The sequence below is a fragment of the Accipiter gentilis genome, chromosome 29, assembly GCF_929443795.1.
Source record: "Accipiter gentilis chromosome 29, bAccGen1.1, whole genome shotgun sequence".
Taxonomy (NCBI): Eukaryota; Metazoa; Chordata; class Aves; order Accipitriformes; family Accipitridae; genus Astur; species Astur gentilis.
The window spans coordinates 7,084,373-7,106,850 of NC_064908.1; the positions used below are offsets into that span (position 1 = coordinate 7,084,373).

Sequence of the window (22,478 nt, forward strand, 5' to 3'; positions counted from 1 at the left end):
AGTTTTTGCCTTTATAACAAGGATAATTTTGTGTTCAGTTTTCATGCTGTAAATCTCCTGTGTGGGTGGCTATCTTGTCTGCAGGTTAGCAAACTGTCTCTATGAGCAAGGGAAGGGCTAAATAGTTTCCAGGCTTTCAGAGGTGATCCAGTGGGGTGATTTCCATTGCTGTGAGAGTGATTACAGTGGGACCTATGATCCCCGAGTCTGTCTGTGATACAAAATTGCTCTGTAATTCAGTGACTGAGGACAGTGTCAGTATTGGTCCAAAAGTGGTGCTTCTCAGGTGTCCTGTGCTACAGGTCTGATCTCCTTGGATGGTGTAAGATGAAAAAGGGGTTGTTGGATGTTCTCAGGTAGTGAGAGTATCAAAATGCAAGAACTGTCAAACTGTCTGTACTGAACAGTTCTTCTGCATTTGGTCACAAAGTTATTTAATTTCTGGAATTATTCTTGTTTGTGTGATTGTTTCCATTTATTGAGCTGTCTTTGGCTGTGTAAGACTTAGAAGAGCTGTCTCTTTAATAACTATCTGTCAGAAGAGTACTTCCTCTTACAGAAGCAACTCTAGTTGATGAAAGCACCTTTCCTCCAGTTAGCTGATGAGTAGTTTAACACCTAAATGGTTTTTTTGGAAAAAACATTCTATGATTCTATGAAAAACTAAACTGTGATGTAGGGTTTTACTCACCCCATAGCATTCGTTCTGGTAATGAAATCTGAGGTTTTCACTGTTTGTTCAGATCAGGAGGTGAAACAGTACTGACTTGCTTTGAGAAACCTCCTCCTGAACTATATTGTCTTCCACCACCCCTGTCGTTATGATCCTGCCTCATTGGATGTCCCTTCCAGACATACTTCTCTATAACCACTCAGGAGCTTAAGCCTTTGTAAACATTATGTCATATCTGGAACAACATTTCCAAGCTCGCTATATCTCTCCTGGGCTCAGAATTTCATGGGTTATTCTGGTGGCTCCTGCCCAAAAGCAGTTCTCAATGAGCAGCACTCACATTTTGCCACAATACAGCTCTCTGGAGTGAGTCCTTCTACCTGATAGAGCTGGAGGGAGTCTTTTGGGTGTCCAAGAGTCCCTATTCTCCCTGGAATCCTTCTCCTTTTTGGGCTTTCATGACATCCTGCAGATCTGCAGCCTTTCATCCTGGAAACTGGCAGCAATAGTGGTTTCAGCAGCTGGTGAAGACTATGCATATTTGCCTGCTTGTAACCATTTCCTCTGATGGGTGGTACTTGGAACATGCTCCAAGTGATGGTGTGCCATCTTAGGCTAGCCAGCTTTCAGCTAAATAACATGTGCCAATTCAGCCCAGTCAGGAAAAAAGTTTCTACATCCTCCTTGGTCATCAGGCAGTGATAACGAGAAGAGGTAATAAAGGATGTGATGTTTAATGCATCCTAGAAAACTTTGAGTCTTTTTCCCCCACAGCTGAAACTTGAGGTACAAGAAAACTGTGGCTACCACTGGCTGACACTGTATTAGTGCTGCTTGCAGACGTATTGCATGTAGTGCCTCAGATACCACATGCACATGGGACTGACAGCCCAGGGCCAGACTAGATTCGTGATACGTGGTGGTTGTGGCTCTACAATAGTCTGTGCAGTAGTCAGCTGGTTAAGTACATATCACTTCTTTAGGAGATGCCTGCATCTGAGCTGGATGCTCCTATTGCCCTTGCACAGATGCAGTCAGTGGCCAATGGGGCCAAAATCTGAGGTAGGTCAGTGAGTTACCTCCTAACAAAGTCAGTGCCTCCTGGTTGACTTCAGGGAAAACCCCGGTGTCTGAGCTGGAGACATTACTGAGAGGCCAGGTTAATCTCACCCCTTGTGAAGATTTAGGGTGTTCTCATTTGTGAAGATGAAGAGGTGAGCTGGGGTGTCTGCAGACATTCCCCAGCTTGAGGGTTGCTGATATGGATCAGGAGCCATTAATGGACACCTACAGTATGTGTTGTCTTCCATAATACCACATGCACCTTTGGCATCATTTTAAGATGTGGATGCATTTCCCTTTGGTGTTCTCTGTATATAGGAGAAAGAGACTAAAACACCTTATTAGAGATCATGTGAAAGCAAGTGTCTCTCAAGGCACCTGGAAATACATAATATCTTAGTGCTACTCTGTTAAAGGCCTTGAATACCCTGGCTGGCAGCTATGGAGAAGGCAGTAAAGGCGGGGGCAACCCTGTGGATTTTCCATATGGTCATATTCCTCTATGGTGATGCTGACTTGGCCCCAGCCGAGCTGCAGCAGCCTCTGTGAACTGTGGCTAAATTTCAGGGGTAGTAAATGTGTGTCTCATAACCATTCCTTCCCAGGCAGGAGCTCAGTCTCTCTGGAAATAGTATAAACAGTGAAAACACACAAAAGTTATTGAAAGAGTCAGAAGAGGTACTGAGAGTGTTTTCCTCTCTTTTTGGGATAAATAAAGGTGATCAGTATCAAAACATAAATTCTCCAGAGCTATGCCATGCAATGAAAGCAGAACCAAGTATGATGATAAGCACCTTCATTTTGCTTTGTTCTTATTTGGGGTAAACTGCCTCTAAAAATTACTATTTCACATTGCTGGCTTCTTGTGACCTGAACTTGTCTGCACTGTGCATTTGCACCCAAAGCAATTGCTGTGGATCTGTGTGTGATGCTGTCCTGGCAGGGTTCATATCATTGCACGTGGTGAGGATGTCCTCCTCCCCAGTTCATTGTCAATCTGTGCCCATCTTCCCTGGTACCTAGCCACCAAGCAAAGCCCAAGGGGAAGCTCCAGCTGAGCTTTCAGTGGCATCAAAACCTTGGTGCCATGTCCCAGAGGTGGACATGGCTGCTTGGTGTGGAGCATGGCTATTGGGTTTGCTCCAGCGTGGCCTGACTGGAAGGCTTGGATGTGCTAGACACTCTGGTTTGCATGTCTTCACTGATTTTTTTAATGAACAATGGAATTTGTTAGAGTTTTCTGACTTCCTCCTCTCCTGGGACTTGTAGCCCTAACAACTAGGATGGAGATTTAGATCTGATTAACACAAACCAATCTGCTAAGAGAAAGTGAACGAAAGGCATGAGCATCAAATGAGGGAATTTGCCTTTCTGTGATACTGATCCTCTTATTTGTTTCCCTTCCACACCTGAATCTGATCATCTAATTTGTCTCCTGTTGAATCATTTCTAATTGAGGTCTCTCCCCATTCTGATTGTCTCTTTCTTGTGGAAGAAGAACAACCTTTGGAGCTCTTCCTACCAGGCACATTGGCCCAGGTTGGAGATGGCCGCAGTCCAAGAATTTGTTTTGGAGCAGGCTGTTGTTCTCCTGGTGTAGATCTGGTTAGGAATATCCCTGACTGGCTGATGAACAATCTCCCATTAGCATGGGCTTTGCCACAGTGATTACATTTTCAGCTAGGAGAAATTGCTGCTTCTTCTCGGGTGGCATAACAGCCCATGCTCACCCTTTGTGAATTTCTCCTGTTGGTGAGCTAGGAGGGGAAATGGAACCTTCCCCGTCTTTTTCCACACAGAACTGGATCTGGATACCTAGTTTTTCCCTGCTGAAGGAGGGTTTGGCCCTCTTATGGAGTGGATGTGTAGAAAATTGCCTCCTTGAGTCGCTGGGCCAAGTGGACATCCTTCTTATAAAAAGTGCACCTGTTTTAGGGGTTTTCTCAATTTGGTAAATTAAAAAGAAAAAAAAAAATCACCATGATTACATATGCTGCATGGCAATGACCTAGTATTTTTATTAATATGCCACCCTCCCCACACTGCCAGCCCAGGTCTGAACTCTTAAAGGAGAAGTCCCTCTGGTGCTACTCATGCTGGATCCATTGGTGTCCCAGCTCTTTTGTGTGTCTCAGGAGCATGAAAAAGACTAAGAAAATCACAGCATCTTGGATCCAAACCAAAAATTTCTGAGGTTCCATACTTTCTAGTTTAAACTTTGTCTTTCCAGTTTTGTGTTTCCTTGTTGCAAGCATAATGGAAGTTTCTTGGAGCCAAGTTTTGATAGAGGTTCAAACTGATGAAAAATCGTATGATAAAGTGATGTTTTATTGTTAGTATAGAAAAACAAAGTGGAATGAGTTTTATCTAACCTTAGACATTGAACACTTAAGGTCTAATCCAAGACTGTTGTCTACCATTCCTGTATACCAACAGAGGCAGAAGCATCTCCAGAGGGCAGGTCTTCCTGTCTTAGGAAAAATGTCTAAGACACAAAAGCAAGCTGTTCTTTGGAAGCACCTATTTCTCTCCATTGACTACATAGATGCTTAAATGAGTAATTTAAACTCAGTGCAACTTTATACCAGTGAGGGTAGGGGACACAAAACAGTCTTTCATGCTGTCTTCCAGTGTCACAACATAATTGTTGGGTTTTGATATTTTGTATTAAATTTGCAATAGAATTGTGGATATTATTCACTGGTCCGTGCTGTGTGGAGGTCAACCTTTGGCTGGTTAAGGACAAAATATTTTATCTTACTGTAAGCTGCTGGCAGTGGTGACCACACTTCAGTGTCCTTTCTAGACCTTTATTCATAACATTTCTTTGGCACAATCAAAATGAGTCTGCATATCTCATGCCTAAGAAGAAGCCTCTCCCTTGTAGTAATATTTAATACTTCAAATGTAATAGGTTCATTTAAAGACCTTATTAAAAAACACTGTTTTGTTAGTCTGTTGGATTGTCTGAAGATGATGAGGCCCTCTACATAGTCACTCACTAGTATGACATGGAGCAAGAGCCTGTATACAGATTAATGTGGTTCAAACAGGAACTCATCTCCCCGATCTCCAGGTAAAACTCCCCATCAGTCACAACTGGATTCTGAACAGGGAATAACATCAGTCAGGCACAATGATGACCTAGCTGTCCTAGCAAAGCCCCCACGCTTTTTGATTTCATCCACTATTAACAAAACCTTTCCCATTTACAAAGCCTTTCCCATTTGTATCCCGTCACTGCTGAAATAGTAATAACCAAACATGAGTTTGGGTTTTGATTCTTCTGAGTCCTGAACTTTATGTGGTCATTTACTCTGATGCAAATTAATGTGGACCCTGCTGCCATGAGCAGAGAGCCTGCTGCAGCCAGCTGCAGGCCTAAGATGCAAGGATGCTAGGAAGAGATAGTAATTATTAGACTAACTGATACAATTGGAAGGACAGACAAGCTTTGCAGTTCAGAGCCCGTTCATCGGTCTGAAAGTTTGTACCCTTTTCTAATTTTATGTGGTTGAAACGTCACAGACGATGCTAAGTAAGCACAAGCCAAAGAGAGCAGGACCTTCATATTTCTAAACAAGTGGACAAATCTTCAGGTGTTTGTGTTTTCCCCAAGGTTTCAGTACTGCTTCAAGCCAGAGGGATTCATACCCCTCTTCTGGAGTCTGTCAGCACATTCTTTACCTATAACAGGGGATGATGACAGTGACCAACTTTTATGAAGAGCTTGGAGACTACCAATGTAAACATACACTGGAAGCAGGATGTCTCAGTGCTATTATTAGTATTTCATAAACTCAATTTTTGTCCATTCCATCACTCCAGACTTGCCTGTCACCTTTTCATAAGGGATCTGCTCTAGCCTCCGAAGACCATCAACTGCCCTCACATTTTTGCTTCCACCACATCTCACATCAAAGGATCACATGCTGTGGGAAAAACATCTGCCTAATTTAGATTGTCCTAATAACCTGACAGATGGTTTCACTCTTGTCCACTAATTCTTTTATTTGAGGAAAAATGAATACTGGTTCTCTGTTCATTAAACCTTCCACTTCAGGCATGATTAGACATCTAGCACCTCAACTGAGATTTTATATTCTGTCTCCTTTGTTTCTGGATAGACGGGATCCATAATTTATTAGCCTTAGTGTCCTCCACTGTATATTTTCCACTTTTAGCATCTCTTTTTTTGAGACAGGGAAATGCACTAGGGGTGCACCATGTAGTTTATGTGGCAATGTGATAATATTTTACATTTTGTAATTGATTCCTTCCTAATAATTCCCAGTACTGACGTAGCCCTTTTGGCCAAGCACTCAACCAATGCTGTATTTCTTTTTAACACAGAATATGTGGTGATGAGATAGATGGCGGTACAATGACCATCCAGAAAGCCATACAGCTTCTGTGCTCCTCTGATGACAAATACCAGGCCATGGGTGCTTACTACCTCCAGCACACCTGCTTCCAGGATGAGTCTGCCAAGCAAGAGGTGAGCAAACTCCTTCAGAGCTCTGCTGTCACACTGGATGTGATGCCACATGAGATGGCCGAAACTGGATTTCCTCAGTACCAAGGATCCATAGCTCCTCTTGATTTTCATGATGGAGCATTATACCTCGTTAGTTATACTCAGGAATTAATTAAGTAGATTTTTCAACTATTAGTGGCCACTTTCTCTTAACAGTGATATGGAAGCAACCATCCAGATGCAGTGTCTTCTTCTGGATGCAAATGTACCTGGTTCTACATGAATTTTTTGCTATCTCAGACCTGCAGTGTCAGAGCCACACAAAATTGCCCTAAATCCCACTGTGGTGTTCACTGTGCATTGCTCAATGACATTTCAGCCATTTCAGCCATCTAAGCCAATGGGTTAATTAGTGCTCATGTACAAAAATATTTGATCAAACAGAAGACTTTCTTATAGTGCAGCTTATTTTTCTTATGCTCTTACTCTCTGATTACTAAATTTATGCCACTGTGCAGCAAAGGAGACAGTCTCAAGGATGGATCTGCTGTCAAAAAGGTTTATCCCCACCCTGGCACGTTTGCATGCCATGCAAACATGGGTTTATCAAAATGCCATCCCTATAGAGGTGGTTTTCCATTTCCTGGCACAATAGTGGAGCTGGACATGCTGGCACAGTGTGGGGATGTACCTCTGTGCCCTTGCTGTGGCTGAACTGAGTGCAGGTACCCCAGCCCACATTACAGTCACGAATTGTGGGGTGGCCACACCCTTTGTTACCGTTGAAAACACTCTGAGCGCTGGCCTGTCCCATTGCTTCCCAGAAAGATGTGTCAGAGCAGGTATGTGAGTCATCTGAGCACACGCTTGTTTTCTTTCCTCTCTAAAAGGTGCTCATTCATTTTCTATTGTCAGCAAATCTCCAGCTGATGGGTTGGTTTGTGCCAGGATGGGCTCCATGTGGGGTTGTGTCCCTGGGAGACCCGGTACAGAGGACATCCTGAGTGGGAACCCTCATCATTTTGGAGACCTCAGCTGGAGCTGTCTTCAAACCTCCCTGGCATGTGTGTGGTGTCCTGCAGGTCAGGGTTCACACCCTTTCTGGTGCTGCCCCTGTTGAGTGCTGGAATACGGCCCAGTACTGCTCCTGGCTGACCTCGAGGGTGTTTACACTGTACTGTGACTATCCCTCTAAGCTCAGCCTGTGATTTCAGGATGCAGATAAATTACCATATCATGTCATTATATTGCTACAAGTGTCCTCTAAAGATAGGCAGAGCAACATTTTCACCTGATGCAAACTAATGGAGGTAGGTGAAAGTTTGTGGGAGCAAGCACATTTACATCAGCAAAGGATTCGGTCCATGGCCATTACTCATAGACATCCACATCTAGAGTTTAAGCTCCAACCTCAAGGCCAGCACCTTCATGCTCATGACCTATGGCCTGAACCAGACATGGCATCTGCAAGCTCTAGCCATCCTTTACTGCCTGGTCTGAGTATGTGTCATCTTGACTCCTTGCACTGCCATGACAGTTCTCGTTGTCCCTGTCCCAGCAATGCTCTGCACACCGTCCTGATGGCAGGATATCTTTCCTGATACAGGTCTATCGGCTGGGGGGAATCGCCAAACTCGTCGAGCTGCTCCGCAGCACAAACCAGAATGTACAGCGAGCAGCAGCTGGAGCCCTCCGAAATTTGGTCTTCAAGAATCCAACCAACAAGATAGAAACCCGGCGGCAGAATGGGATAAGGGAGTGCGTGAGCCTCCTACGGAGGACAGGCAACACTGAAATTCAGAAACAACTGACAGGTACACAGCAGATTGCTCAGCCCTCAGCAAGGATCATGCTCCTCCCTGCCTGTGGTCTGTGTTGCTCCAGCACACAAAGGCCCAGTAGCCATGGTGCTGCCATACCACAAAACGGGTATATTATGCTCCTGTCATACCAAATGGCAACCTAAAACAGAAGGCAGAGGAGGTCTTGGCCCTTTGATGTCCCATAAGGGTTCTTCACATCATAAGTGCCCACTGGGGAAGCGCCTGCCCCAGGTTTCCCCCCACAGCTGTGGTCACCCTGTCATTCCCATGCCTTTCCTTATCCCTGGCCCCCGTGCTGTTCCCAGGGAAGGCCAAGGGAGCTGGCAATCCCAATATGGTTGAGCAGGTTATCTCACTGGTGTCTTGCCTTTTCTTGACGAATTGACGTGAGTTTGTTAGTACAGGTCACCCTCAGCTGTGACTGAGGTCTTGTGAGCAAGCCTTTACGAGATGCCTTCCCCCTGCAACCTAATAGCAATAAACACCAATTTTGGGAGGAGGGAGGATGCTTAGATGCCCACCTCCACATGATGCCATGCTCCTCGTGCCCATCCTGCCTGTCTCCCATAGGGATGGACAGAGACTAGGGTTTAGGGCAGCCTCCTCACCGTTAGTTCGAAGAGGGATGGAGTGAAGAAGGACTTTGGGGCTGGAATTCACTCTGACCTAAAGAAAGTTTCTAATGCATGGTGACCCTCTGCTTGAGCTTGTCTCCCACCTCCTTCCTAGGACTGCTCTGGAACCTCTCCTCCACCGATGAATTAAAAGAAGAGTTGATACAGGAGGCCCTCCCTGTCTTGACAGACTGTGTTATCATCCCTTTCTCTGGCTGGTCTGATGGCAGCTGCAATAGGACAAGAGAAATTATTGACCCAGAAGTATTCTTCAATGCTACAGGGTGTTTGAGGTGAGTCATCAAGCAGGGATTTACTGTAGCTTGTATCTGTTGACAAAAGCTGAATCTGTCTAAATCCTCTTACAATAAGCTAAAGACACGCTTACTGCAATTGTATTAACAAAAAATTCTCCTTGAGAAAGTTTTCCTGACTAAGGGAAGGTGCAGAAAAAATTACATGTAAAATATTTTTCTTGGTAGCTTTTTTCTTTTTTTAAAAAAAAATAAGTTTGTTCTTGCTAAGTCTCTGCTCAAAAAATCTAAGTTGCTTTGTCACAGGAGAGCTGCAATACTGAAACCTGACAGTGTTCAGCTCAGACCAGGAAACTTGACACTTTTCAACCTTAGATTTTTGAGGCTTCCAAAGAAAATTTTGGTTGCTAGAAAACAAACTGGGTTTAGGTGACAAAAAGACAGAATCTTCTACATGGGGAAAACAAGCATTTTCCCACTGGTTTTAATACCTGTTTTAGTACAGAGCAGTCCCATTGCCCTGGACTTTTCCTGGATCATTCTATCAGATGGGTCAGCTACAAAACAGGAGGTGCAGATTGAGCCCAGAGTAGTTTATTTTTTTCACAGGAAAGCCGAAGACCTTTTGTAGAGGATATTCGCCCTGACTTGCTGTTTCTCCTACCACCCTCCTCCACTTGGATGCAAGCTCCTTGTCTCACTGGGAACAAGTGGGGGGAAAAAAATACCCTGTATAATTAGGTACTTTCATCAACTGAAGCTCTCCCTGAGGGAGCGCAGCGCCAACCACACCCTTACCAGACATGCAGCTAGTAGGAGCTGTATCTGCTTATGAAACGAAATGGGTGAATACAGTAGGGGCCTTTTGAGACATGATACTATCATCTTCTGTGGCTGGGAACCGTGTCTGAAAGATAGCGCGTGCTGCTCCCTTCCCTGTCTTGGAAGACAGCTTCCCCATGCACTTGCACATTGGGATGTGTAGTGTATGTTGCATATGAGGTGCTCCATTTTTAAGACCATCTCAATGCACAAATGCCACAAAATACCCCATTAAAATGAAGGAAAGGGTAGGATGATAGTTTGTGAAAGGAGGTCTCCGCGGAGTTTAACTCAAGGCAGGCTCTGTCTCCTGAGACTTATCACAGTCTGTGACAGTAATATCCAACAACCCCAGTGAAGACTGCCAGATGCAGGTCAGCAAGGGAGCTCAAACGGCTGGGGGGAGCAGGACTGGGGAGCAAGCCAAGTAAGGAAAGCAGGGCGGCTGGGTCTAGAGCCCCTGCTCTGAGGGGTGAGCCTGGATTGCTCTGACTCACTGCCCTGCCACATCATAATGCAGAGATGAGAACAGCCTTGGGTTTGCCCTGGGCTCGAGCCATTGCTGCTCAAGCATTTCTGGATTGCAGATGAATTCATGTTAATGAGGAGGCTGCAAATCACAGTGAACATCAAATCCAGTTCTGGAACGCCTGGAGTGAATATCTCACAACGACTGCCAACCTCTCTTTGTTTTTCATTTGCAAGCTACAAGGCAATAAAACAGGGAAGAAAAAAAAACACAACAAAACAACAAAACCCATTTCCTGTTACTGGAAAAACTCCCCTGTCCTGGCAGCAATCAGTGCTCAGGAATACATTACAACATTACAAACTGGTCAGTCCCTCTGGTCAGAGCGATTGCTGCTCTTCAGCATCTCTGCCTCCATTTCCCATGCAAATGTTGCTGTTGACCCTGGATAGCTCCATGCTTACAACCATATGCAGCCTCCTGATTTTCACAATAATCCCAGATGGTCTTTATTCAGTCTACTCTTTGGAAACACCTCCAAGGAGGCAATGAGTCTGTGTAATGTCACATGCATAGCCTCTAAGGCAAAGTATTGCTGATAGTTACTTTCACTAAGAGGATGTCTTCTATGCAGACCTCCTTAACAGGACATTTTCCTAGATGAAATCAATCCTAAAGAGCAACAAGAGAGCTATGCACCAGTGCAGTCCTACAAAAGGCCTCCGAAATGAGAGCAGTACACCAGCCTTGATGAATCTACAAAAATATCCTTAAATTCAATGACAGCTGTAGCCAGAGTAGAGCCCATAGAGACTAGTAAGTGAACCCAACTAATACTCTCTCCTCCTTCTCTCCTGACATGCTCTGCAATGGCTTTCTTCAGAAACTTGAGTTCTGCAGACATGGGGCGACAGACCATGAGGAATTACCCTGGCTTGATTGATTCAGTCATGACTTACGCCCAGAACTGCGTGGCTTCTAACCGACCTGATGATAAGGTACCAGATGCTCACCCCGAGCTGTTTGCTAAAGTTCAGCCACATAGTTAATAATTGCAACTTTGGGAATATCTCCAAATCCTTTTCAAACAAACACAGGAGGGGACTGGACTCTTTGTGGCTGCTCTTTTCCTTCCAGATCCCATGTGATCTGTTGTAGGATTGCAAGTTCTCTGTGCTCTGGGCCTGAAGTAGAGGTGGGTTTTACGATTTCCCTTTACCAAACACAGAGACACAGCAAAATATTTTGGCTCCTGAGCCCCCAATATGCTTTCCTCTCTTCCCCTCCCACCTTGGGATTCTTCTAGCATCTTAACATCCATCTCTTGCTCTTCCCACCAGCACATCTCTCCATCCAGCAGGACTCAAGTATATAGACCCCAGATTGGCATCACATTCAGCAGGAAGCCAGGAGCTGCCAGTCCCCTAACTGTGACTCTGATTGCTATGTGTAAACAGCACTTACCTGGACGAAATAGTGTTTATAGCTACATTTTTGGGAGTTCAACACCTGTGATACTAGCCAGACACCCTAAAGTCCTCAATGCCCAGCAAAGTACCAAAATTTTTTCAAATGAGCTCAGGATTGAGCAAATCCTCTTTTGGGGACAGCTTTTGCAAGAAGATCAGTTTCAGCAGCACATACTGAACACAGCTCTTTAGAAATGTAACCACATGTTTTGGTGTTGGTTACAGGTATCTAGTGAAAATTCTCCCTTGCTCTATGTTGGGCACTCTGACCTCCAGGTAAAGGAGGCTTAAAAGACTGTTCTTCGTAAAAATTGTCCCCTCATCTGTACCTGTGACTTGGATAAAGTCATTGGAGGTGGACTATGACAAGAGGAAGACCTTCAAGAGTTGGCATTTCATAGTGGGCAGTTTGCTATAACCACCCTCTGCACTCTTTCCCTGTTTATCAACTTGTCTGTGACAGTGGGAGCTAACAAGGCTCACTGAGTCAGCTCACTGAGATCCACAATATAGCATTTGGCCTACATGGCCTTCATTCATGTCTAGTCTACCTCCTTCTACCTTCCCGTCTATTGCTACCTTGAGCAGGGTCAGGAGCTTATGTTGTATAACTGCTAAAAAGCTAATTATGGCATAGTATATATGCTCTCCATAGCTATAGCAACGTGCTGCTCCATATTTTTCTGCCTAATGTGATGCTTGCATTTTTATTCTGGGGGTGATTTCAGTCTGTGGAGAATTGCATCTGCATCCTGCACAACCTTTCCTACCGCCTGGATGCTGAAGTTCCCAACAAATACACCCAACTGAACCACATGGCCAGGAGCGTTTATATGGACAAAACTCTCACAGGCTGTTTCAACAGCAGAAGTGGTAAAATGGAGGTAAGATGTGCCACAGAGGCTTGGAAATGTGATATTCAGCCCCAGGCAGGGGCTGCAAGTGAAAAGCAGGATCTGAGCTTCCAGTTTCTTACCTCTTTGTAGAATGATGAGTACGGTGTCCCCCTTCCCGAGGAGGATTTTAAACCTAAAGGACCCAGCTGGCTCTACCACTCTGATGCCATCCGCACCTATCTGTCCCTGATGGATCAGAGCAAGAAGGATGCCACCCTGGAAGCTTGTGCTGGAGCTCTGCAGAACCTTACTGCGAGCCGAGGGCTGGTAAGCACTCCTCTCTCTTCTGCATACACACAGCCAAACGTGTTAGCACTTTACAGTAATCAGAAAGGAAAATGTCCTCCTTAAACTTCAGGGCACTATTGCAAGTCTTTCCACAGTGGATGCTCCAGCTGGGGTATTTATTAATGCCAAAAATAGGGTCTCATGGGGGGCTATAATCAGTATCCCAAGGGTCTATCCCAGATCCCTACACTGGGTTTCCAGGTTTCCCCAGTCTGATGGTCATACTACCAGCATCTACTGGTATTGGCACCCGCCACCCAGGACACCAGTGAGGATGTGCCCAGATGTGCACATGTCGACAGATGTCATTAAAGGAGAGAGAAAGGATGTGCATGCACCACTACCTGTGTGTGTTTTTTTAAGTGGGAGGTGGCTCTAATAACAGGGTGGATTGTGCTGTGGATTGTGGCTTGTCCTCACATCAGAGCTGCTTGTAAAATAGCTCTGACAGATGTCCTAACCCATAGGTATGGCAGTGTGGAGGTGACAGGGGCTGCATGACACTGTGGGTATTGCAGGAGCTAGGGCACGGTGAGAGACACGTCACGACAGCAGCTCTGCTGTGCCCAGTTTCGCTACTGTGGGCATGTCCTTGCAGGCTGCGTTCACGTGGACAAACCTCAACTTGTCTGTTTGTGTCGAACTTCATCAATTCCAATTTAAATAAGATGGCTAGGGAGATAAAGAGATAATTATTTCATACGTAGGAGAGGTGTGTCACGTGTGCAAAGCGTTCCACCCAGAAACACGGAGTGACTCATGAAAGGAGCCTTCGCTGCTAGGACAGCATTAACCTGCCAGCTCTGATCTGCTGGGAGCTTTTCTTATGAGTCTGTCAATGTGAAATACTTTGGAAACTTTTTTTTGGCTGTTTAACTAAGCAGTGCCACTAACAGCAAGGTGGAGAGAGACTGTCACAGTATGGGTGATCAGAGAAATGGGGCTGGAGCTACGGGCTCCATGGAAATAAAAAGCCTTTCAGCAATCAACATCATTACACAAGAATGTCTTTCGGGAAGGGGGGAAGAAAACAAGCAAAAACCAGCTCTGACAGTGTTGAAGTAACTTATTTCAGCCTTCTGGTTGGATGTGCAGACGTGGCTTCTCCTTTCAAGGGTCTTATTCCATCTCAGAGCTGGAGTTGTGGTGGGTTGCTGGGTTTGCTGTCACTTGAAGGAAAGGGAAGCAGGGGACAAGCTTACAAAGCTTACTGTAATCTTTTAGCTTATAGAGGATGGCTCCAAATCTCTTCTCAGACTCCACTTTACACATCCCAGTCCTGTTGGTGTGAATCTGTAACATGGCACATGTGCCTCCTGGAGCATAGGAGGGAAATTGGATCTCATCCCACTGGAAGAGGGTTGTCTTCCAGCCCATTCCCTCCATTCCCATGTCACTGTTGATGGACACTGATGGCGACAATCTCCAGCAGCCTTTCTGGTGGGGCAGTAGTTGAGAAGTTCAGTTTAAACTCTATCAATAAGAGGGCAATTTATTAAGGGTATGTGCTTCAATGTCCATGAGCACTCATCTGTATTGGCTACATCCTGAGATCTTCTAGATTTACATAAGCAAACATGAGATCAGGATCCAAGAAGAGTAATTTTGGTCTTCAGATTGTTTTTTAAAGGTATCTATTAGCTGTTCCTATTCCACCACAGCCTATTACTTGTAGCATGGCAGAGAGCTGCAAGGGTGTTGAGATGGGCAAGGGAAACGTGGACATGGGGGTGAAACTTCAGCTTTTGGGAATATCAGTTGGGTAAGCATCTGTCCCCACTCAGGCTCCAGAAAGAGGACAGAAGTACCAGTTGTATCACAGAAGATGAGAGGCTGACTTTGCAAATGTCTGTGAAGAGGGGAAAATGACAAAGTAAGTGGGACTATGGTAGCAGAAGAAGATATTATACAGATGCTTATTTTATAGTGTAGTCATGTTTGTCTGGCCCCGTACATCATTCCAGTTGTATCCTCCTGGCTATAGAAGTCATGAGACATCTCTGTTCTGTCCCCTAGATGTCCAATGCAATGAGTCAATTGATTGGTTTGAAGGAAAAAGGTTTGCCTCGCATAGCACGGCTCCTCCAGTCCAACAGCTCTGAAGTTGTCCGGTCTGGGGCTTCTTTGTTGAGCAACATGTCCCGGCATCCTGTTCTCCACAAAACCATGGGTAAGTAATTTCCACCACAGTGGATTCCAGAACAATGTATAGTTTCTAACTCTCTAATATCTGCCCATCTTGCTTTGTAAACCCCATAATAGGACTCCAAAATTGGTGCAAAGCAGTGTCATTTCTTGTGGTCAAAAGGACAATTACAGGTGATATCTGCAGGCTTAATTAACAAAATGTGTCCTATCTCAAAGTCTCTACAAGCATGTGGTATGCTTTATAGACAATGACAAATCTGCAGGATCATAAGGATGATAGTGGTTTGGGAACTGAGTTCGACTTGACTTCCCGTGACCAACATCATTGCCCTTCCAGAGGCCTGCAGCACTTATTTTGTCTCTGAAAATCAAGTGATTACTATTATGCCACTACTGTCCAATGTTATTAGTGTGTCCTTCCAGAGATAACACTGCATTCTTGCATTGAATAGTGCTAACACAAATAGTATCATTCACTTGTGCTAGGTTTTATTTAAATGTTGATTGGAACATTCCACCTCTTTAGCTCACCAGGTGCTCCCAGATGTATCACGTCTCCTGTCATTCCAGTCTGGAAATACCAACAGCTATGGCGAGATCATGACATCAGCTTGTTACACTCTAAGGAACCTCATCATGTCCAACCCACACATGGGAAAGTCTTACTTGACAAGCAACATGCTAAATAATGTAGTAAGCCTGTGCCGAAATGGGTGAGTTTGGGGCAGAAGGCACGGAGAGGGTCATGCGTATACATTTTTGAGCCCATATACCCTGTGCAAAGCCAGATTAACCCCAGAGCCTTCTCCACACCCTTCAGAGCCATAGTAAAACATTATTCTTTTCCTGTGCTTGTAAATTGAGAGCCAAAAAAATTCAAGCATGTTGGTAGATAGAAATCCTCAGCGCTGGTTTCTTGGAAACAGGCATGAGCCATCCAGGGTGGTGTTTGTAAAGGGGCCTCAGGAAATTTGGTGGTTGAATTTTAAGAAAACCTAAAAAGAACTGAAGCACCAACATCTTAAACCCTTTTAAAAATCCCAGCCCTCAAAACAGGAGATATTAGTATGCAGCCTGACTGCCTAGCACCTGGGCTTCCCACTCACAGCTTCCTGCAAACCTTATCATGAAGGGGAGGTCTGAGATTCAAGCACTGCTGACACATTGAGGTTGTGCTTAGGTTTAACGTTCAGATTTGTTCATCTTTCTGTTGAAACATCCACCTCAAGTGGCAAAGATGCAGCTGTGATGATACATAAATATATATATGTACCTCCCCTAGTCTACTCACAGATATTTTAGAACAACTGAACAATCTCACTGTATTTTACCGCTTTCTCTTTTAGGACTTGGTTTGAGTTTTGGTGGTAGTAATTCTGTCTTGCTTGTTATCCATATTCCCTACAGCCCTGTGCAAAAGCTTGTCAACCTTTGCCCACCTATATGTTCATTTCTGGCCAAACTGGTGTTAAATTTACATGATCTTTGACCATGTATTCTCCATCGTAGACTTTCATCTTTCCTATCATGTCCTTGTTTTAAAATACCTTATACAAGTAACCTATTGTTTTCTGTTGTGAAAAGACATTTGCATGCCTTTTCCATCATCCTTTGATAAATCACTTACAATCCATCACTTGTTTCATGGCAGCAGAGGGACTCAGTCATTAGAAGTGGCTTCCTTGTTTAGGTTGAATCTCAGCCAATGAACATCCATCAGTTTGCTGCTTTTATATGCTTCCACTTCTACAACAAGCCCAATTAACATGAAACCCATCCCTCTTCTAAGTCTTCATTGTTTTGAATAGTATTTACTTCTGCCTATAGTCCCTCTTTGGATCCCTCAGACCAGTTGTCAGCTAATTTACTACTTCAGCAAAGTGTTGCACAACTGGGGTTGTGTGTACCTTAATTGTCTTGACTGCTTTGTGTGATGAGCTTTATTTGCAATGACTCACTAAACTGTGAGGAGTTACTAAACTCTGGGGATGTGTTCAGTGTGTTCCTTCTGTCTGTATCACAAATTCCTTCTGAGAAACTCCCCAGTTCTTACCATGTCCAAAACCTGAATTGTTCCTTTTCCTCCATTAATCATTTCTGTCCCCAAAGGTTTTTATGCTCTCAATTTTTTAGAAAAAATGACAATTTCCACCCAGGACTAATCTTAACTTATTCGAGCCATATCATTTCAGGCTGTTCCCATGGAGCACATGTGAAAGAGACCTCCGCTCTAGTGAATGAGACACTTGCTAGTTCACAGGTTATCTACCTTTTCCCACTTTCCTGTGTAGCCTGTGAAGATAAACAAGAAATTTTAGGGTGGGATTTGTCCAGTCCTACATCAGAAAGAGCCTCACCCACTTGCTGATAGTAATAACTAGATCCAACATCTCTACTGGGGGCTGTTACCTAGGTTGGATGCAGACCCCATGCTCCCCACACTGATGCTGAATGTCGTGAGTCCCATGCTATCAAGCTCCTCCGTCCCAGCACCACAGCCAGCAGAAATAGATAACAGACGAGGTCTTGGTGGTGACCAAATCACCATGGAGAACACCATGCCATGTTGCACCTTGTTAGTATTTTACAGAGTTTTCTCTGTTAATCTGCCTCAGTTTCCCTGTGAACATGCCTCCTTCACCTCCAGCACTGGTGTTGGTTTGGTTGGTGTGTCTGCATAGTGCCTCCCTGGCACATGTTTCTTCTGCCACCCAACAAATCTTTACCTATATTTCTGAACTGGTCTCTCATTGCATTTGAAGCTGTAAATCATTTGTTTAACATGCTCAAACAATTTTATATTCATATTTTAGTAAGAGCTTCCAGGTTATAGACAAGTAAGTTATGGAAGTTTTCCTTTCCCGTGTTCTTCTCAAATGCCAGCCAGTACTCCTTAAAGCTGAGGTCTCTTTTTCTTGATGTTTCTTGTAGCTGTATTCTGAGTGAAAGGTATAAATGGTTCAGCAGTTTATCTGATAGCTGTGGTTTCTTCTCCTTCCTGGAGCATCCCAATTAAATAATTGTCTCCATCTCCTGCATATTACCTCATCTATGACATGGGCATCATAGTGGTGATGGTGTTCGTTCACTCTTTGTTATGTTTAATCCAAGTTGCCAAAATGTTGAATATTACCTTGTCTTTTTGTTGGTGTTTCTGAAAAATCAAGCTACTCTTACTGATTTATTGTGATGTCTGATGACCTTTTCATCTTTGCTCTCCAACTGTCTGAAAAATATTCTTCTGCTCATTTTCAAGTGACAGTATTTCACTAATAAAATTATCATTTTTCCCAATAATTCTACTGGCTGCACTAAAAGCTTTTCTCCAAAATCTCTTTCTGTACTTTAGAGCATTAGATTTGCAGTTCATCTCACAATCCCTTTATCACTGATTTGTTTCAGTTTCTCTTCGTTCATTCACTTTTCACACCTTTTCTATTGTACAATTTAATTCTGCAGTCTAATTCTACCATAACATTTTACCAAAATTCATCTTTCATGCAACTCAGGTCTTTCATTGATTCTTTTCTATGGAAGAGAGTTCTTCTCATCCACACATATCCAATTTCCCATTTCTTCTAAAGATTGCACCCTGATATCAATTTTATAAATTTAAGACATCCCGAAGAAATCATTCTTCCAGGAAATCCTTGGCGTGTCCTGTGACATACATAAGGTTCTTGATATTTTTGTCCTTTGAGGAAACATTATCTTCCCCCATTGTTGGATATGCATGGACAAAATCTTTGTCTTTTTTGCTGCCCTCATGCCTTCCTGCCCCACCACCTCCTTCTGATCAGGTTCTTGTTTGTGTTTCGCTGAGGCAATAGTTCTTTGGATGACTGCTGCCACTGCCACCAGTGGACACCTTCCTTGCTGTCTTTCAACAAATTTTTACAAGTAATTCTATTTGTAAAAAACAGGCTGTCCTTAAAATCAAATTCGATTTTCAGGCAACTTGTTTTTAAGAAAGTTTTTCCCCAAATCATCTGTCCTTGACATTCTGCTCCATGTTAAACACTGCTATAGTCACACTATTCCCAGCACTTTTGTTTAGGATATGCTGCTTTACATAATGAAACTGTTATTACAGCTCCATCACTTCATGTTTAATCTTTTTATACCTAAATAGTAGCAGTAGTTGCTCTATGAAACAGAATCAGTATCAATCCTTCAAATTAAGAGTGGAGAAATTCTTTTGTCTGAATTTGTAGATGGCTCAGATACCAGATGCTGGTAACTTTGGTTTGAAAAGAAAAAATCTTTTGAGGTGTGCTCTGAAGACATAATGGCAAAAAGTATGTATTTGGCATCATTAGAAGCAAATTATAAAAAAAAAAAAAAAAAAAAGACAATTATTCTAGCTTAGAAAGAGAAACAACATGAAACAACATATCCTTGAAAGAGTGTTCAGGACATGTACTGACCATCTAATCACAGATACATTTGGCTTTATTGTTTTTAATGGCTTTTCAGCTACGAACAACATTTCAGCCACAAAATTTTTTTAAACATCATCATTCTGATGACAGGGCATAGGATGGTTATAACCAGAGAAGTGATTTTGCAATAAAACCTAGTTCTTCCGTCCCAAAACTTTGCTCGAGAATTTCTGATTGTCTGCAGCTCCCCCACTCCTTCACACAATACCAACGTGTATAAGCTGCACAATCCCTTTGGAATTTATGACCATGTTAAACTTGCTCATTTCTTTGGTAACAACTGCTCTTTATGTTAGAGAAATACCCCTAAATTTACTGAATGCAGTTACATTCCTGTCCTTTCGCACTCAGAGTACAGTGCTTGCAGGTCCCAGATTCTTGATGACCACTGTCAGTCCCATTTCTCATAGCCTGATGAGGACTGTTTTGAGGGCACAATGTTTTGTGAAGCTGTATCATACAGGGAGGGTCCTGAGTCTGATCTCATACCTCTCCATCACCCTGGCCAAGACAGGCTGGGGCTGTTGCACTGAACCCAGGTCAGGAGTCTCCCACAGACAGGACAAGGTCCAGGAGATCAGGAGCAGTGATAAGAACCAGCAAGGAGGTTTGTATCTAGGTTGTTGTATGAAATGTTCCAAAATTATAAAAGGTACTGCTATGACTCATGGTTTCGGAGCTGTTACGTGAGCAAGTATCTATTAACTTGTGCTGAGTAAGGACTTATGGTTGCAGATGTTATTACAAATGCTCCCATCTCCTTCATCCTCACCAGGCAGCACAGAGCCCTTTCCTCTGCTGCTCTCCTGAGAGATTCGCCCACACTGTCCCTACAGACTCCAGGCAAGGATTGGCACCATTTCCCTTGTCTTTCACTCTCCCAAATTTCACACTCCAGAAACACTCCTTCAGCTCAGTTTAATGCTCATTTTTCCACTCAAATCCTCCCCTCTTTTTCATTTGTCCTGTTCTGGTCCCAGAGGTTGTTGTCACATAACATTGCTGAGAGGGCAAGGAAGGTTTTATTGACAGTCCTCCATCAAGTCTAGCCAGCTTCCCAGATGGAGATGGGCTTATTTAAAGGCTGTCGGTAATGCATGTGGGTTGGTGCTCTGTGGCCTGCCATAATTCACCAGGGTTGCTTTCATCTTCCCAGCTCCTGTCCAAAAGCAGCCGAAGCTGCTCGCCTCCTCCTGACAGATCTTTGGTCGAACAGGGAGCTCCAGAGTGTGCTCAAGCAGGTAAGGAAAATGCTTCTGCTTTTCGGCTGACAAGAACAACCCTGGTCTTGACTCACTCGCTGAAGACGGTGAGTCTGCAAAGGCTGTGATTCAGCAGCGAGTACGGGCAGCGGCTGGGAGGAGCCCGGGGCACTGGGAGGACCACGATGCTCTCAGCACACGGGCACCCGCCTAAGATCCAAGCAAGAGGCAGCAAGTCACAACCGCAGCTGTCGGGACTGACTTTAGGGACCAAGTGAACAGCAGCGTGTCTGTGTCAGGCAGCTTGCACCCTGAGGAGGACGCTAGCTTAGGTGGGCTCTTCCATGATGGTCCCAGAGTCAACGCTGTCCTGTGTGCATGGCATTGCTCTGTGCTGAGAACAGACCTGGACGTTTTGCACTAGCTTTGGAGATTCCCTTCGACTGCAGTCCATCGTGTAGGATCCAGCATGTCCCAACAGGTCCCTGGCAAGGTTCCTTCTCTCTTTCCCCCCATTTTCTTCTGTGTCCATAATCCTACCCTGTGGTTACATCACCCCTACAGTCAGGGTAATCTTTTAAACCAAGAAGAGGAGTATTTAGGATTTGTTTTCTCCCTGCAACAGAAACTGTGAAAGTGCAGAGCCAGACGGGGCACCGAGCCAGCTTCCAGCTCCCAGTGGCTTTCTTTGAACAAGCTGGGTTTTTCCAACTCAACAACAGCAGCACCTGCAGAGAGTAAAGGGCCAAATTAAAGAGAAGAAGTAACATCCACAAAGGGGAGTACCCGGGGGTCAGGAAGGTAGAGAGTACCTAAATACCGTTCTTATATTAACGGTTAGGGACTTTCTCCATAGGAGCTTATGTAGCTTTGCGCCAGGCTCTGCTCAGGAGCCTGTGCCAACTCATTTTGATGTGACTGAGTCACTCCTGTGTTCACACAGATGTTCATTGCATAGGTACACATCAGACGAGAAGGATGGGAGTCTGCAAGGATATATGCATCATGCATATATCTTTGTTGTTTTTTCTAGGATGAGGAATAAGATGAAATATTATTCAGTGAAGGATTAAGTAAAGGTTTCCTCCAGTGAAGCTGGAGAAGTCCAGTTCTTGGTGGATGGAAAACAATGCAAAGAAGTCCATCAATAAGGGTGACGTACTGAAGGCACACAGAGGAAGGACAGAGGAGGTTGTCTGAGAGTGAAGCACACTTTTTAAGTGGAGGATAGCTGTTGAAGTGGGGCAGGAGGCTCTCTCTCCCAGCAATAGATAGCTATCAGTTTTGAAATTGATATGCACTCACTGCACTTCATACACATCTGCTTTTTCAGCAAGGATTTGATAAGAACATGATGGGATCTTTAGCTGGAACAACATTCAGGACCCTCTCCTCCAGATTTTAGGAGCCTCTCCACACGCATCCAGGCTGCAGGTGAGAATGGGGCCCTCATGCATGGGGAAGGGGTGGTTTTGGGGGCAAACGAGTGGTGTGTGAACCCTATGAGCTCTTTGCTGTTTTTAATCTCCCCTGAAGTGGGTTTGTGAGATTTTAATCCCAAATCTTATCAGCCCAAACTGCAAGGTGTTTGTTTCGATGAAAGGTCATAAGTGCAGATGTTGCCCACACTACGCAGCTGTGTATTTTAGACATGCTCAGCACAGATGCCATAGGACAAACCTGCTGGACTTAACTATGCCTCATGTGTCTTCCGTACTTACTTTGCCAAGCAATAACTGATTAATTGCATTTTGCCAAATCCTCTCAGGTGGGGCTTTTCACAGGAATCTCTTTGCCAGTACTTTCATTCCTGAATTTTGAATAATGTTATCCAGATAG

The 22,478-nt window shown here is 44.2% G+C and overlaps 1 protein-coding gene across 1 annotated transcript in view; it reads left to right on the forward strand.

Annotated features, from left to right (window-relative positions):
• The window catches only part of PKP1 (plakophilin 1), a 41,915-nt gene extending 19,871 nt beyond the window's left edge, over positions 1 to 22,044 (forward strand). Inside the window, exons 4-13 of the mRNA XM_049832417.1 lie at positions 6,089 to 6,233; positions 7,819 to 8,026; positions 8,765 to 8,942; positions 11,078 to 11,192; positions 12,392 to 12,547; positions 12,650 to 12,826; positions 14,864 to 15,017; positions 15,522 to 15,708; positions 20,594 to 20,678; positions 21,973 to 22,044. Of these exons, the coding sequence (XP_049688374.1) occupies positions 6,089 to 6,233; positions 7,819 to 8,026; positions 8,765 to 8,942; positions 11,078 to 11,192; positions 12,392 to 12,547; positions 12,650 to 12,826; positions 14,864 to 15,017; positions 15,522 to 15,708; positions 20,594 to 20,678; positions 21,973 to 22,044 (1,477 nt within the window). The remainder of the gene's footprint in view (positions 1 to 6,088; positions 6,234 to 7,818; positions 8,027 to 8,764; positions 8,943 to 11,077; positions 11,193 to 12,391; positions 12,548 to 12,649; positions 12,827 to 14,863; positions 15,018 to 15,521; positions 15,709 to 20,593; positions 20,679 to 21,972) is intronic.
• Positions 22,045 to 22,478: the final 434 nt, after the last annotated feature.